The sequence below is a fragment of the Pongo pygmaeus genome, chromosome 17 (genome assembly GCF_028885625.2).
Source record: "Pongo pygmaeus isolate AG05252 chromosome 17, NHGRI_mPonPyg2-v2.0_pri, whole genome shotgun sequence".
In the NCBI taxonomy this organism is placed as follows: Eukaryota; Metazoa; Chordata; class Mammalia; order Primates; family Hominidae; genus Pongo; species Pongo pygmaeus.
Genome location: NC_072390.2, coordinates 50,697,850 through 50,716,161, shown reverse-complemented (window position 1 = coordinate 50,716,161; position 18,312 = coordinate 50,697,850). Strand labels below are relative to the sequence as shown.

Here is an 18,312-nt window from a genome sequence, read left to right as displayed (position 1 = left end):
ATTCAGGAATGGAAAACAAAACATTGTATGTTCTCTCTTATAAGTGGAAAATAAGCTATGGGGACATAAAGACATAAGAATGACATAATGGACTCTGGGGACTTGCAGAAAAGGGTGGGAGGGGAGTTGAGAGATAAAAGACTACCAACTGGGTGCAGTGTACACTGCTCGGGTGATGAGTGCACCAAAATCTCAGAAATCCCACCTAAAGAACTTATCCATGTACCTAAACACCACCTGTTTCCCAAAAACTATTGAAGTGATAATAATAATAATAACGAAGGAGAGGAAAATCAGTATGTTTAAGATATATCTGCATTCCCATTTTTATTGCAGCACTATTCACAATAGCCAAGTTATGGAATCAACTTAAGTGTTCGTCAATGAATGAATGGATAAAGAAAATGTGTGTGTGTGTGTGTGTGTGTGTGTGTGTGTGTGTAATGGAATATTATTCAGCCGTAAAAAGAAGGAAATTATGTTATTTGCAGCAACATGGATGAGCCTAAAGGACATTATGTTAAGTAAAATAAGCCAGGCATAAAAAGACAAATACTGCATGTTCTCACTCATATGTGGGAATTTTTTAAGTTGATCTCATAGAAGTAAAGAGTAGAATAGTGGTTACCAAAAGCAGGGATGGGTAGGAGAAAGAAGGGGATAGGGAGAGGTTGGTTAATGGGTACAAAATTACAGGTATATAAGGGGAATAAGGTCTAGTATTCTGTAGCACAATAGGGTGACTATGGTTAACAATAATTTATTAAATATTTCAAAATAGCTAGAAAAGAGGATTTTAAACATCCTCAACACAAAGAAATGATAAATATTTGAGGTGACGAATATGCTATATAATTACACTGATTTGACCATTACACTGATTTTATTATTACATATTGTATGCATGTATCAAAGTATCACATTGTACACCATAAATATGTACAATTACTGTATCTGTTCAAAATTAAAAATGAATAACTATGTAAATCAAAGCCCATTATTATGAAATATAAAATAATTTTAAGGCCAGGCATGGTGGCTCATACCTGGAATCCCAGCAATTTCAGAGGCCGAGGCAGGTGGATCGCTTGAGCTCAGAAGTTTCAGACCAGCCTGGGCAACATGGCAAAACCCCATCTCTACTGAAAATATAAAAAATTAGCTAGATGTGGTGGCACATGCCTGTGGTCCCAGCTACTCGGGAGGCTGAGGTAGCAGGATCGCTTGAGGCTTGAGCCCAGGAGATGGAGGTTGCAGTGAGCTGAGATTGTGCCACTGCACTCCAGCGGGGGTGACAGAGTGAGAACATGTCTCAAAAAAACAAAAACAACAAAGAAAGATTTTAATGACACTAGAATTTGGTTGGATCAAGGAAGTGCCTGGGTCTTAGAAATCTTTTTATAACATGAAGACTTTCTTCATCATTATCAGTGCCACCAATAGTATGTACACTGAGCAAGTTTTTTATGGAAGAGCCTGAATGGGGGCGATCACATCCAAGGCCCCAGGGACACTCTATAAATTATTTTGAAAGATTTCTCTACTTCTGGATCATCCACATCGTGGGTCATTGTTCTCTAAGCTACCTTCAATCCTTTAGAAATAGACAGACAAGCATGAAGGTTCATTCTATAAAGATATCAGTATAGAGTGTCAAATCTCAGTAGCCTCTAGGAGTTAGCATCAAATTGGATTCCTGCATCAATCATCGTTATTGCTAAAAAACAAACAAACAAAACAAACAAACAAACAAAAACCTTACTATGTCAGTAGAGTTGGAAAGCTATTCTTTTTTCTTTGTTATACACATCATATATATAAAGGAGTGCGTAACATGCATAGGTAACAGTTCAAAATAACAATAATTAACGTATGTTAATATCCTGGGTACTTGAACTTGAACAAGAATAATTTAATAACAATGGGCTATAATCACTCTCACTGATAAAAACAGAGACAAACATCACCAAAATATTAGCAAACCAAACCCAGCAATGTATTAGAAAGTCATTGCCAAGTGTACTTTTTCCTTAAGATACCAAATATATAGCTCAGTTATAGACAATCTGGTAATGTAATACATAACATTAATAGATTATGGGAAAAAATATGATAAACAAATGCAGAAAAAGCATTCAGTAAGAAATAAATTTAGTCATGATAAAACTTTTGGCAAAATAAGAAAAGAACTACTTTAGCCTGATAAAATAAATCAATCAAAAACCTACAATAAACATCATTCTTATTTTTGAAACTTCAGAAGCATTCCACTCAAGTTGGTAATAAAGAAGAATGTCTTCCATCAGTGCTCCATTCCTCATTATATAGGAAAGATTAACAAATGCAGTAAGACAAAAATAAACAAATAAAAATGAAAAAGAAAGGTACAAAACTATCATTATTAGAAGATGACATGGAAATCAGAACCTAATTGAAAGGCTCCTGAACCCCAAAAGAACATGAAACCAGACTCACTGAAACTGGTAGGGAGACTTCCAGCACCTTCTCCAAAGACACCTGGCCCATGGTGCAGTGCCATACAATCAGGAAGAGAGCCCCTCACTCTCAGCTTCACTCAGGGAAGAGAAGGGGCTGGTTTGTGTGTCTAGCACCCCAACCTCTTCAAGAGAGCTCCCTAGAGGACTGGCTTCTGTCTTCTCAGTCTTAGAGCTCTGATGGGCCTGGCACAGTGAAGCCACTCACAAGAGAATGGAGGTAGCATCTTGAGCTCCCCAGTGCTCATCACACCGTAAGCATATAGAAAACATAGTTGCCTGATTCTCCTAAGGGAGGAAAGAGTGGTTAGTGACCCCCTGAATCTCTGGCCAATCTGATTGGTAGGGGTCTTCTTTTATGAGGCCAGTCAGTGAAGACTAGGCGAGTTGCTTGCTTTGTCTGATGCATAGACACAGGCTGGGCACAGTGGTTCATGTCTGTAATCCCAGCACTTTGGGAGACCAAGGTGGGTGGATCACCTGAGGTCAGGAGTTTGAGACCAGCCTGGCCAACATGGTGAAATCCCATCTCTAAAAATACAAAAAAATTAGCCTGGTGTAGTAGTGCACACCAGCTGTAAACCCAGCTACTTGGGAGGCTGAGGCATGAGAATCGCTTGAAACTTGGAGGCAAAGGTTGCAGTAAGCCGAGATCGTGCCACTGTACTCCAGCCTGGGTGACAGAGCAAGATGTCTTGAAACAAACAGACAAACAAGTAATGCACAGACACCAACACAGACACTTGAGGAGAATGAAGAATCAGGCAAAGATGTTCCAAACAAAAGAACAAGATAAATTTCCAGCAACTGACCCTAATGAAACAGAGTAATATGGTTTACCTGACAGAGAGTTTAAAATAACTCTATAAAGACAGTCACCAAAGTCAAGAGAAGAGTGTATGAACAAAATTAATAGTTCGACAAGGAAATAGAAAATGTTAAAAGTACCAGATAGAAATCATGGAGGTGAAGGACACAGTAACCGAACTAAAAAATTTATTATAAGGGAGGTTCAACAGCAGACTAGATCAGCAAAAGAAAAGATAAGCAAACTTGAAGACAGGTCATTGGAAATAATTCAGTCAGAGGAGCAAAAAGAAGTAAAAATTTAAAAGGGTGAAGTAAGCCTAGGGGAATTATGAGACATCATCAAGTGGACCAATATATACATTATGGGAGTCTAAAAAGTTGAAAAGAGTGAGAAAAGAAAAGAAAGCTTATTCAAAGAAATAATGGCTGAAAACTTCCCAAATCCAGGAAAAAAAATGGACATCCAAATTCAAAAAGCCCAACAGATACCAAATAAGATAAATCTTAAAAAATCCACGCCAAGACACATATAATCAGATTGCCAAAAGTCAAAAGGAAGGAAAAAGGCAAGGGAAAACTGACTTGTCATATACAAGGGAACCCTCATAATACAATCAGTAGATTTTTTTCAGCAGAAATTTTGTAGGCCAGACAAAGTAGGATGATATATTCAAACTATTAAAAGAAACAAACCTGCCAACAAGAATACCATACCAAGCAAAAGCTGAGAAAATTTATCATTACTAGACCTGATTTATAAAAAAGGCAAAAGAAAGTTCCTCAAGTGGAAACTAAAAGACACTAAACAACAACACAATAGCATAAGAAAGCATGAAATTTGCTATAAAGTAAATATGTAGACAAATAAATAATATTATGTTACTATTGGTAGTGGGTAACTTATTTTAATCCTAGCATAAAGGTCAAAAGACAAAAATATTTAAAACAGCTACAAAAATATGTCAAAAATAAGTCAAAAGACAAAAGTATTAAAGAATAACTACAAAAATAGGTTAAAATACACACAGTCCACAATGGCTAATGCTTGTAATCCCAGCTAGTAGGGGGCTGAGGCAGAAGGATTTCTCGAGGCCAGGAGTTTGAAACCAGCTTGGGAAACATGGTGAGATCTCATCTTTTTTTTAAAAAAACTTTTAAGTTCCGGGGTACAAGTGCAGGTTTATTACATAGGTAAACTTGCATTATGGGGGTTTGTTATACAGATTATTTCATCATGCAGGTATTAGGCCTAATACTCATTAGTTATTTTTCCTGATCCTCCCCATCCTCTCACCCTCCACCCTCCTGTAGGTCTCAGTGTCTATTGTTCCCCTCTATGTGTTCATGTGTTCTCATCATTTAGCTCCCATTTATAAGCGAGAACATGTGGTATTTGGTTTCCTGTTCCTGTGTTGGTTTGCTAAGGCTAATGGCCTCCAGCTTCATCTATGTCCCTGAAAAAGACATGATCTCATTCTTTTTTATGACTGCATAGTATTCCATCATGTATATGTACCACATTTTCTTTATCCAGTCTATTATTGATGGGCATTTAAGTTGATTCCATGTCCTTGCTATTGTGAATTGTGTCACAAATGTACATATGCATGCATGTGTTTTTATAATAGAATAATTTATATTTCTTTGGGTATATACCCAGTAATGGGATTACTGGGTCAAATGGTATTTCTGTCTTTAGGTGTTTGAGGAATCACCACACTATCTTCCACAATGGCTAAACTAATTTACAGTCCCACCAATGGTGTATAAGCATTCCTTTTTCTCTACAACCTCTTCAGCAACTGTTATTTTTTTACTTTTTAATAATACTCATTCTGACTGGTGTTAGATGATATCTCACTGTGGTTTTGATTTGCATTTCTCTAATATCAGTGATGTTGAGCTTTTTTTCATATGATTGTTGGCTGCATATATGTCTTCTTTTGAAAAGTGTCTGCTCATGTTCTTTGCCTACTTTTTATGGGGTTGTTTCTTGTAAATTTGTTTAAGTTCCTTATAGATGCTGGATATAGACCTTTGTCAGATGCATAGTTTGCAAAAATTTTCTCCCATTCTATAGGCTGTCTGTTTACTCTGTTGATCATTTCTTTTGCTGTGCAGAAGCTCTCTAGTTTAATTATATCCCATTTGTCGATTTTTGCTTTTGTTGCAATTGCTTTTGCTGTCTTCACTATGAAATCTTTGCCCTTGCTTATGTCCTGAATGGTATTGCCTAGATTGGAGAGAACTCATCTTTTTAAAAGTTTTAAAAATTTAGTTGGGCATGGGCCAGGCACAATGGCTCACGCCTATAATCCCCATACTTTGGGAGGCCGAGACACGCAGATCACCTGAGGTTAGTTCAGGACCAGCCTGGCCAACATGGTGAAACCCCATCTCTACTAAAAATACAAAAATTAGCTGGGTGTGGTGGCATGCACTTGTTATCCCAGCTACCCGGAAAGCTGAGGGAGAAGAATCTCTGAACCCAGGAGGCAGAAGTTGCAGTGAGCTGGGATCATGCCACTGTACTCCAGCCTGGATGACAGAGCGAGACTCCATCTCAAAAAAAAAAAAAATTAGCTGGGCATGGCGGCACATATCAGTAGCCCCAGCTACTTGGTAGGGTAAGGCAGGAGGATCACTTGAACCCAGGAGTTCAAAGCTGTAATGAGCTATGATCATGTCACTGCACTCCAGCCTGGGCAACAGAGTGAGACCACATCTCTTAAAATATACACATATGTGTTAAAAGATACAAATATGGGCCAGGGGTGGTGGCTCATGCCCATAATTCCAACACTTTGGGAGGCCAAGGAAGATGGATTGCTTAAGTTCAGGAGTTCGAGACCAACCTGAGCAACATGGTGAAACCCTGTCTCTAAAAAAAAAATACAAAAATTAGCCAGGCATGGTGGCATGTGTCTGCTTAGGACTTAGCTTAGGACTACTCAGGAGGCTTAGGTGGGATGATTGCTTGAGCCTAGGTGGCAGAGTTTGCAGTGAGTCAAGATCACACCACTGTACTCCAGCCTGGGCAATAGAGCAAGACCCTGTCTCAAAAAAAAAAAAAAAGATACACATTATGAATAGATTAAATCCTGACAACCATACGTAAAGTATGGGGAGCAAAGCTTAAAGTGTAGAGTTATGTATGTGATTAAACTTGCTGTCAGCTTAAAACAGACTGCTATAACTCTAAGATATTTTATGTAAGCCTTGAAATAACTACACACCAAAAAAAAAAAAAAACTATAGAAGTTACACAAAAAGGAAAAGACAAAGGAATTAAAGCCCATCAATATAAAATATCAACAAAACACAAAGACAGCAAGAGGTGAAAAGACAGACAAAAGAACTATAAGACTAACAGAAAACAACTAGCCAAATGGCAATATTAAATCCTTATCAATAATTACTCTAAATGTATTTGATTGAACTCTCCAATCGAAAGACTTAGAGTGGCTGAATAAAAAAAAAAGCATAAAAAGACATAAAAAAAAAAAAAACCCAACTGTATGCTGTTTAAAAGGAACTGACTATAGGTTTAAGGATATACATAGACTGAAAGTAAACAGATGGAAAAAGATATTCCATGCAAATGGTAACCAAAAGAGAGTAGGAGTGGCTATAATTATATCCATTAAAATGGACTTTAAGTCAAAAACTGTCACAAGAGATAAGGAAGGACATTTTATGATGATAAAACTATCAATCCACCAGGAATATATAACAGTTATATATGCACCCAACATCAGAGCACCTAAATACATACAGCAAACATTGACAGAACCGAAAGGAGAAATAGACAGCAAAACAAAAATAAATTCAATAATGGACAGAACATGCAAACTGAAGATCAATAAGGAAAAGGAGGACTTGAATCATACTGTAGACCAAATGGACCTAACAAACATACATAAAACGTTTCACCCAACAGCAGAAGAATACACATTCTTCTAAGGCACACACGCATCTTTCTCCAGGATAGATCACGTTAGGTCTTAAAACAAGACTTAAAAAAAAAAAAAAAAGACAATGAATTTAAAAAGACTGAAATCATATCAAGTTTCTGACCACAGTGAAATGAAACTAGAAATAGTAGCAGCAAGAAAATGGAAAAATTCACAAATATGTGGAAATGAAACAACACACTCTTAAATGACCATTTGATCAGAGAAGAAAATTTTAAAAATTATAAAATACCAAAGACAAACGAAAACATAAAATATCAAAATTTATGGGATATGGCAAAAGCAGTACTAAATAGTAAGCTCATGGAAGTAAGTGTCTACAGTAAAAAAGAAGAAAGATCTCAAACAACCTAATTTTACACCACAAGGAGCCAAAAAAAGGAGAACAAAGTAAACCCAAATGTAGCACAAGGAAGGAAACAACAAAGATTGCAACGGAAATAAATAAAATAGAAAAATGGAAAACATTAACAAAACTAAGTTGGATTTTTGAAAAACAGAACTGACAAGCTTTTATCTAGACTAAGAAAAATAGAAAACTCTCCGGGCGCGGTGGCTCACGCTTGTAATCTCAGCACTTTGGGAGGCCAAGGCAGGCAGATCACGAGGTCAAGAGATCGAGACCATCCTGGCCAACATGGTGAAACCCTCTCTCTACAAAAAGTACAAAAATTAGCTGGGCATGGTGGTGCGCACCTGTAGTCCCAGCTACTCGGGAGGCTGAGGCAGGAGAATCACTTGAACCCAGGAGGCGGAGGTTGCAGTGAGCCAAGATCATGCCACTGCACTCCAGCCTGGCGACAGAATGAGACTCCGTCTCAAAAACAAACAAACAAAACAAAAAAAAAGAAAAGAAAAATTGAAAACTCAAAATGTGAAATGAAATGAGACACTATAAATAATGCCACAAGAATAAAATATTCCAAGAGATTACTATAATCAACTATATGCCAACAAACTGGATAACCTAGAAGAAATGAATAAATTCCTAAAAACATACCATCTATCAAAACTAAACATGAACAAAATAAAGCCTGAGCAAACCTACAACTAGTATGAAGATTGAATCAGTAATCAAAAACCTCTCAACAAAGAAAAGCCTACATCCAAATGGCTTCACTGGTGAATGCTATCAAATATTTAAAGAAGAATTAATACTAAATCTTCTCAAACTCTACTTAAAAACTAAGAGGAGGGAACATTCCCAAACTCATTTTATGAGGCCAGCATTATCTTGATACTAAAGGCAGGCAAAGACAACTGCAGGCCAATATCCCTGATGAATATAAACACAAACATCCTCAACAAAACGGAATCTAACAGTACATTAAAAGGATCATACACCATGAGAAAGTGAGCTTTATTCCTGGGATGTAAGGACGATTCAACATATGAAAATCAATTAATGTGACCTACTACATTAACAGAATAGAGGAGAAAATTACATAATCATCTCAATGGACACAGAAAAAGCATTTGACAAAATTCAGCACCCTGTCATAATAAAAACTCAATAACCTAGGAATAGAACATGTTACCTCAAGATCATAAATGCCATATGAAAAGCCTACAACTAACATTATACTCAATGACGGAAAACTGAAAACTTTTTCTCTAAGATCAGGAACAAGGCAAAGAAGCCCCTTCTTGCCTCCACTATTTGACATAGTACTGGAAGCTCTAGTCAGAGCAATTAGGCAAGAAAAAGAAATAAAAGACATTCAAATTGGAAAAGGGAAGTAAAATTGTCCTTGTTTGATCAAAAAACATGATCTTATATATTCAAAAAATTCTAAATACTCCATTTTAAAAAACTGTTAAACTAATAAATGAATTCAGTAAAGTTGCAGGATACAGGATACACATCAACATACAAAAATCTATTGCATTTCTATACACTAAAAACAAACTCTCTGAAAAGGAAATAAGAAAACCAATCCCACTTATAATAGCACAAAAAAAGAGTACAATACCTAGAAATAAACTCATCTAGACCAGGCATGGTGGCACATGCCTGTTGTCCCAGCTACTCAGGAGGCTGAAGCAGGAGGATTGCTTGAGCCCAGGAGTTCAAGGCTGCAGTGAGTTGTGATCATGCCACTGTACTCCAGTCTGGGCAACAGAGTGAGACCCTAAATCTCTTTTAAAAGAACAAAAGAAACTTATCTAAGGAGGTGAAATACTCACATTCTGAAAACTACAAAACATTGATGAAAGAAATTAAATAAGACACAAACAAGAAATTAAACAAATGGAAAGGCATTCCATGTTCATGGATTAGAAGAATTAATATTGTTAAAATGTCTATAGAGCCCAAAGCAATCCACAGATTCAATCCAATCCCTATCAAAATCGCAATGGCATTTTTTTACCGAAATAGAAAGAACAATCCTAAAATTCATATAGACCCACAAAAGATGACAAATAAACTAATTAATCTTGAGAAAGAAGAACAAAGCTGGAGTTGTCACAGTTCCTGATTTTAAAATATATCACTATAGCTATAGTAATCAAAGCAGTATGGTACTGGCACAAAGACAGATATATAGACTAATGAAACAGGATAGAGAGTCCAGATATAAATCCATGCATATATGGTTAGGTGATCTTTGGAAAGGGTGTCAAGAAAACACGATGGAGAAAAGATATCTTTTCAACAAATGGTGTTGGGAAAACTGGATATCCACATGTAAAAGAATAAAATTGGACCCTTATCTTACATCATACAAAAATTTCAACCCAAAATGGATTAGAGATTTAAGCACAAGATCCCAAAATGTAAAGCTCCTGGAAGAAAACATAGGGGAAAAACTTCATGACATTGGTCTTGGCAATAACTTTGTGAATATGACACCCAAAGCACAAATAACAAAAATAAAAATACACAAATGGGACTATATCCAACTAAAAAGCTTCTGCACAGCAAAGGGAACAATTAAAAAAGCGAAAAGGCAACCTGTGGAACGGGAGAAAATATTTTCAAACCATTTATCTGAAAAAGTAGTTAACCTCCAAGATATATAAGGAACTCATACAACTCAGCAGTAAACAAACAAACAAAAAACCAAATAACCTAATTTAAAAATGGGTTAGTGGCTGGGAGCAATGGCTCACGCCTGTAATCCCAGCACTCTGGGAGGCCGAGGCAGGCAGATCACAAGGTCAGGAGATCGAGACCATCCTGGCTAACACAGTGAAACCCCGTCTCTACTAAAAATACAAAAATTAGCCAGGCGTAGTGGTGGGCGCCTGTAGTCCCAGCTACTGGGAAGGCTGAGGCAGGAGAATGGCGTGAACCTGGAAGGCAGAGCTTGCAGTGAGCCGAGATCGCACCACTGTACTCCAGCCTGGGCGACAGAGCAAGACTCTGTCTCTAAAATAAATAAATAAATAAATAAAATTTTTAAAAAAAATGGGTTCAAGACCTGAATAGGTATTTCTAGGTATTTCTCCAAAGAAGATGTACTAATGGTCAATGGGTATATGGAAAATGTTTAACATCACTAATAATGAGGGAAATGCAAATTAAAATCAAAATGAGATATCACTCTACCCCTGTCAGGATGGCTATCGTCAAAAGAAAACAAACAAAAGACAGTAAGTGTTGGCGAGAATGTGGAAAAAACTTGAGCCCTTGCAACCACTGGTGGGTATGTAAAATTTTTCAGTCAATATGAAAAACAATATTGAGATTCCTTAGAAAATTAAAAATAAAACTACCAAATGATCCAGTGATCCCACTTCTGGGTACTTATCCAAAATAATTTCAACCAGGATACTGAAGAGATATTAGCACTCCCAATGTTCATTGCAGCTTTATTTCCAATAGCCAAGATATGGATACAATCTAAATGTCCATTAAGAGATGAATAAAGTAAATATGGTATACTCATTTAACAGAATACCACTCAATCTTAAAAGAGATTCTGCAATATGTGACAACAGACAATTTAAACAAATGGGATATTAGGGCCAGCGCAGTGGCTTATACCTGTAATCCCAGAACTTTGGGATGCCAAGGTGGGCAGATCACCTGAGGTCGGGAGTTCGAGACCAGCCTTATCAACATGGAGAAACTCTGTCTCTACTAAAAATACAAAATCAGCCAGGCGTGGTGCTGCATGCCTGTAATCCCAGCTACTCGGGAGGCTGAGGCACGAGAATCGTTTGAACCCAGGAGGCAGAGGTTGCAGTGAGCCAAGGTCATGCCATTGCACTCCAGCCTGGGCAACAAGAGTGAAACTCCGTCTCAAAAAAAAAAAAGGGGGGATATCAAGACTCATTCTATAACTCTAGTAATAACACTGGCCTCTTGGTTCAAGGAAAAATAAACCACGGGAACAGAACAGAACAGAACACTTACAGCCAAGAAACACAATCGTGAATATATGGAAATGTTATATATCACAAAAGTACAACTGCAAGTTAGGGAGGAAATGGGAATGTTCTAAAAATGGTAAGTGGGATGGGAAAGGAGGAGGAGTAAGACTCAGGAGAGGTCCACAGGAAATTTCTGCTGTATCTGTAATGTCTTTTATCTTTTTTTAACCCAGCACCACAACTGCTATGTAATGTTTTATGTATGTATGTATGTATGTATGTATATTAAAAAAGAAAAGGAAGAGGAAGAGGAGGACCTAAAGGAAATGTGGCAAATGTTAAGATTTGCTAAAATTGAATGCTGTAATTGTGTATTATTCTTTACACCTGTGCTGTCCAACACTGTAGCATAGCTACATGTAGCTATTTAAATTAATTAAAATTAAGTAAAATTTAAAATTCAGTTCTAGTGTCCCACTAGCCACAATTCAATAGTCACAAGTGACTGGTGGCCACTAAACTGGACAAGGTATAATTTGAACATTTTCATCATCACAGAAAGTTCTACTAAACAGAGCAGGCCTATACTTTTCTATAGGTTTGATCATTCATATCACTCATAACAAAATCAACAAGGACGAATTAAAGCCTGCAGTATACATGATGATGAGTGAAGAAAATAAAAGAAACTTAACTAAAAAGGACATCATCTAATTAATATAAAGTTTATACCTCTTTTTTTTTTTTTTTTGAGACATCATCACCCTCTGTCGCCCAGGCTGGAGTGCAGTGGTGCGATCTGGGCTCACTGCAGCCTCCACCTCTGGGGCTCAAGCGATACTCCTGCCTCAGCCTCCCAAGTACCCAAGCAGCTGGGATCACAGGCGTGTGCCACTATGCCCAGCTTCTTCATGTATTTTTAGTAGAGAAGGGGTTTCGTCATGTTGGCCAGTCTGGTCTCGAACTTTTGACCTCAAGTGATCTGCCCACCTCGGCAGTGCTGGGATTACAAGTGTGAGCCACCACATCTGGCCCCTCTTTACTGTCTGATTGGACTGTCAGATCTTTCTCTCTCCCGAAATTTCCCAAAATCAAGGGGAACAAACTCTTTGTTGCATTTCCTAGACACTATTTCCCTTACTTTCAGGTTATTTTACCCATTTTTTCCCTTGAGACGAGGTCTTGCTCTGTTGCCCAGGCCGGAATGCAATGGCATGATCTCGGTTCACTGCAACCTCCACCTCCCGGGTTCAAGTGATTCTTGTGCCTCGGCCTCCTGAGCAGCTGAGATTACAGGCACGTGCTACCACGCCCAGGATAATTTTTTATTTTTTTGTAGAGATGAGGTCTCACTGTATTGCCCAGGCTGATGGGTTATTCTAACACATGGTAGAGTATTTCATGTGAGTATAAAAGCTGCTCTTGGGAGCTGGTCTGTGAAAATGAAGCAGTTTTCCCACCTTTGGCTTTGATGACCATGATCCTTTGCTGCAGGTCGATGAAGGGCTGAATCAGACAGAGCCGCGGTTCCTGCTTCTGACTCAGGCAAACACCATTGTGATTCACAACCATCCAGCTCCGGTCATATAGCAGCCCTTGGTTTCCTACAGGCCACCTGGTTACCTAAACAAAAAGGTAGACGTGTCTTAGGCCAGGGTTCCCCAAAGTTGGTCTTCACCTGTTTGTACAGTGGCTACACAAACACAGATAGACTTCATGAATTCAGCACCTACTCTGGAAGGAAGAAAGGGAGGAAGAGAAGAAACTAAAACAGAGAGGACAATGCAAAGATGATGATGTAGGAGCTGGATATCTCCCATTCAGCCTCCAGGTCCACACTCCACCCTTCTCCACTTCAAGCCATGTTTTAAGTAGGTAATGCCTGACATTCAGAGAGTACAAGAGTCTACAGTGAAAAGCAAGCCTCCTTTCCCAGCTGGCTCCAGCCATTGCTCTTTTTTTGCTGCTATTTTATTTGTTTGTTTGTTTTTAAGTTGGAGTCTTGCTCTGTCACCCAGGCTGGAGTGTAGTGGTGCAATCTCAGCCCATTGCAACCTCTGCCTCCTGGGTTTAAGCTATTCTCCTGCCTCAGCCTCCTGAGTAGCTGGGATTACAGGCACCTGCCACCATGCCCGGCTAATTTTTGTGTTTTTAGTAAAGACAGGGTTTCACCATGTTAGCCAGGCTGGTCTCAAACTCCTGACCTCAAGTGATCCACCTGCCTTTGCCTCCCAAAGTTCTGGAATTAGTGGCATGAGCCACCACGCCCACCTCTTTGCTCTTGTATATCCTTCCTTAGCAGTGGTGCCTGTCCAGGTATTTCTTAATAGTATAGACATATTTTTCTATGAAAAATATAAAAAATCAGCTGAGAAAATTGCTTGAATCTAGGAAGCGGAGGTTGCAGTGAGCCAAGATCATGTCATTGCACTCCAGCCTGGGCGACAAGAGTGAGACTCTGTGTCAAAAAAATAAAAAAAATAATAATAATAGCCAGGCATGGTGGCTCATTCCTATAATCCCAGCATTTTGGGAGGCTGAGGTGGGCAGATCATGAGGTCAGGAGTTCAAGACCATCCTGGCTGACATGGTGAAACCCCATCTCTACTAAAAATACAAAAATTAGCCAGGTGTGATGGCAGGCGCCTGTAGTCCTAGCTGCTCTGGAGGCTGAGGCAGGAGAATTGCTTGAACCTGGGAGGCGGAGCTTGCAGTGAGCCAAGATCGCACCATTGCACTCCAGTCTGGGCGACAGAGCGAGACTTCATCTCAAAAATAAATAAATAAATAAATAAACAAAAAAACAAATAAATAAAATAAAATAAAGTGAGTAGAGCTGGGCATAGTGGCTTATGTCTGTAATGCCAGCACTTTGGGAGGTTGAGGCAGGGCAATCACTTGAGGCCAGGAGTTCAAGACCAGCCTGGTCAACATAGCAAGACCCTGTCTCTAAAAAAATGAAAATTAAAAAGTAGCCGGGCATGGTGGTGTGTGCCTGTAGTCTCAGCTACTCAAGAGGCAGAGGCAGGGGGATAGCTTGAGACCAGGAGTTCAAAACTGCAGTGAGTTTGATGGCAGCACTGTATTCCAGCCTGGAAGACAGAGTGAGATCCCATCTTGAAAAAATAATAATAATCAAATGAAAAAATGAATAAAGTGAGTAGCAAGTAAGAAATCTTTCAGCACAGAAGAAAACTCCCTGAGAAACTAGTTTTAAACTGTTTCCCCAAAAAGATGCTGGCTTTTTCGAAGACCCAGAAAATAAGGTACAAATGTTCTTCCTGGTGGTGTGTTTCTCTAAAAGAAAAAAAAAAAAGCCATAAAAGGTAAAATTGAATTTGACAGAATCTGCTGATGGAAAAAATTAAAACCACCAGTTAGGTGGGAATAGGCATCAAAAGCTGACATCACAGAATAACAAGAGGCATTGATTATTTCTAACTTTGCTTGTTTTCCTTCCATCAGGGTCTCTGAAGTACAGTTTCCCTGTATAAGAGGTGTAGCCGTCCCACCAGCAGCTCCCTCCTGCCGCTCCTTCCACCACATCTCTGGGTTCACCTACCACAGATGCCAAGCCTTGTCACCCCATCCTGCTTTTGCAAGATGGTGAGATCCTAAACTAATGGAGATGATGTTCTTTGGGTTGACCATTCTGGTATGGAAGGTCAGCTGTGGAGCAATAGAAGCTGCTTCATGTAATTGTGAGAAGGGCCCAAGCTCAGAAACAGAGGCCCACATTGAGGAAAGGCTGCAGCATCCTCACAAGATGTCGTGGTGGTTCCCTAAGCCCTCTGGGGGTTTAGCTGGGAATAAACAGCTGTGGGTTACATTCTGTAAGTTTCATTCATCCCCTCCACTTATTTCCTAAGCTACTAGACCAATTCCGTCTTCATCTCGTTTCTTCTTTGAACCTTTATTTTAGCAAGGATATGCTTTCTCTGAGTACAGAGAGAATTAGTCCAATTTCATCTCTGCTGGCTTCCTGCTCCTGCCCTTTGCAGGAGCGGTTGTCCACAGGTTAGGTTTTAACAGCACCAGCGTGTGATAGCACGGGTGCAATGTCCCTTCAATGAGGGCTTTTCCTGAGCCAGCTGTCTGCTGAAGAAGGGTGTGGACAAAGGCAAAGGTTCAGAGTTCCAACCACAGAACTGGTCATAGATGTCCCTGTAGTGCACACACAAGGGAGCCCAGCTACCCTCAGTAGTAAAGATGCAAAAAAAAAAAGTGATATTATTTACTGATGCCACAATTTAGAAAAATTAAAATTTAATATTTTTAATATACTTTAAGCTTAAATAAAAGTAGTTACAGTGCACGGAGCTCCCATAAACCTTTCACTCCAATTCTGATTGTTGACTTTTCTAAATCATTTGAGAATAAGTTGCAAAATAATGTCTCATCACCCCCATAATACTCTACTGTACATATTCTAAGTATAAGGACACTCTCTGACATAACCCCAGTACAACCATCAAAATTAGGAATTACTGTTGACCTGATATTACAACTAACCAATAGACTCCATTCAGATTCCACCTCTGCTGTCTGCATTGAATATCACGTTGCATACATTTGTCAGGTCTCTCTAGTCTCCTTCAGTCTTCTCTTGTCTTTCACAACCATGATGTTTTTGAGGAGTACAGTCCAGCTACCTTGCTAAATGTCTCTTAATTTGGGATTATCTGAGCTTCCTTATTATTTCTGCATTTTTGGTAGGAATGCCACAGGACCAATGCTATGTTCTTCTCTGTGCATCCCAGGAGACACACCCCATTCATTCGTCCCAATGTTGGTGATGTCAACTTTTGCTACTTGGTTAACATGGGGTCTATTAGGTTTCTCCATTGTAAAATTCATCAATAAGTAGGTGGTACTTACTAATTAATAAGTATTTTATGGAGAGATATTTTCAGAATATGCAGATATACTGTTACTTATCAAATTTTCATTCATTAGATTTAGCATCTATTGATGACTATTGCCTAAATCAATTATTGGCATGATGGTTGCAAAGTGGTAGTTTTTAAAATTCTATCATTGATTTATTAGTTGGTATTCTATAGTAGGGTTGAGCTTCTTCTCTATTTATTTGCTAATTCATTTTTACTTTCTACTGGACTCATGGATTCCTGTGTTTCTCAAATGCTCACCACTCATCACTATCAGTACTTATTTTGATGTACATATTGCCAAAGACTTGGCCAATGGGAGCTCCTTCAAGCTGGCTCTTGTGTCCTTTTGACGTATCTTCAGGTCACCTGGGCAAAGTGCTTAACCTCAAAACCCTCAGGCTCCATATCTATAAAATAGGGATAATATTACTATCCACCTCATCTTTCACCATTTTAAGGATCAAATGAAACAAATAAACACATACAATGCTTCAGCACACAGCCAGCACACACATTCAGTGAAAGTTGCAGCTATAACTAATAAGAGTAATGACACATTCACCACTCAGAAACAGGGTCCTCTCAGGAGTACCCGTGAGCAGTCATGTTCAAAAGTCAGCACAGACCAAGAAAGGGAGAGAGAGAATGGCTTTTCTCACCACAACACTCTGATGGATGATTTTGATTTTTTTTTCATGCTTTTCTTCACTTTATCAAAAAATAGAGAGAGTAAACAAAGAGAAGACTTTCTGTGCTGCTGTGAAAGTCCTTACCTCAAATGCAGCACAGGATTTGATTGGATAGAGGTAAAGGTTAGTGACAACGTGTGGCCCAAGGGCCCCCTCCAGGACTCCTGCAGCTTTCTCTGAAGGAGTCTGCTGGGTTCTGGCGACATCACACACAGGTGGGGCCACAGGCACAGCATTCACAGTAGACGAGTTGTTCCAAACCCTGGAGCCTGTGAGGGCATCTTCCCGAGGGGAGAGGCTACGTCTGCTCATGACAGCAAGTGTAACATCAGCCTGGCTGTCTGCTGATGGGGCTCCAGTCTCCCCGGTGTCAGCATGGGCCTGAGGGACAGGCCAGTCCCCTGATGAGTGCAGGCGGGTGTCTATGATGAACCTAAGAAAGGCCTGGACATCATCCAGCGTCGACATGTATCCAAATGAAATCCTCACAGATCCTGTGGGCTGCCCATCTATGAGGTCCATATTGTCCCCACAGACGTGACCAGCCTAGGATAAGAGGGAAGTGCATCAGCCAGAGTGACCCCTTTCTCATAGAGACATTGGAAACAGTTTGGCAAAATACACTTTGTTAATTTTAAAATTAACCCAGGAAAACAGAACTGCAACATTAACATATGTGCTGTGCGTCTGGGACATACATAGTTCAGCTCTCTACATGCAGGGGACCACTTTCTGGATCTCATTTTGCACAGCTGTAAATTGGGACCAATATCAATCTCAAGGGGCCATTAAAAAGTTTAATAGAAATACTTCATGGAAAGCATTTTCCTAGAGCCAGGCACAGGGCTAGCTCACAGAGGGGTCAAAACACAGACTAAGGTTTCAGGAGCACCAAAGGGTCAACTTCAAGGTCTACCCAGGGCTGAGATGGGAGAAACATCACTGGTCACTCTCGTTAGCCTCTCAGTACTGAGGGGAGGCCTGCATCCCTGAGAGCTGCCCCTTGGCAACAGGGAAAGGCAGAGATGCTGCCCCTGCAAATGACCAGCCCCGGGCCACTGTGAAGGCCAAGGTCAGCTTGAGTGCCCCTGCAGGGAGGTGGGGAAGAAGGGCAGGAGAATCTCAGCCTCTG

General features: G+C 39.5%; 1 protein-coding gene across 2 annotated transcripts in view; it reads right to left on the bottom strand.

Annotated features, from left to right (window-relative positions):
* MOCOS (molybdenum cofactor sulfurase) overlaps positions 1-18,312 on the bottom strand; it is a 75,219-nt gene that overhangs the window by 29,620 nt on the left and 27,287 nt on the right. For both annotated transcript variants that reach the window (XM_054461337.2, XM_063653600.1), the window contains exons 8-9: positions 17,265-17,726; positions 13,060-13,222 (exon numbers count right to left, since the gene is read on the bottom strand). In XM_054461337.2, the coding sequence (XP_054317312.2) occupies positions 13,060-13,222; positions 17,265-17,726 (625 nt within the window). The remainder of the gene's footprint in view (positions 1-13,059; positions 13,223-17,264; positions 17,727-18,312) is intronic.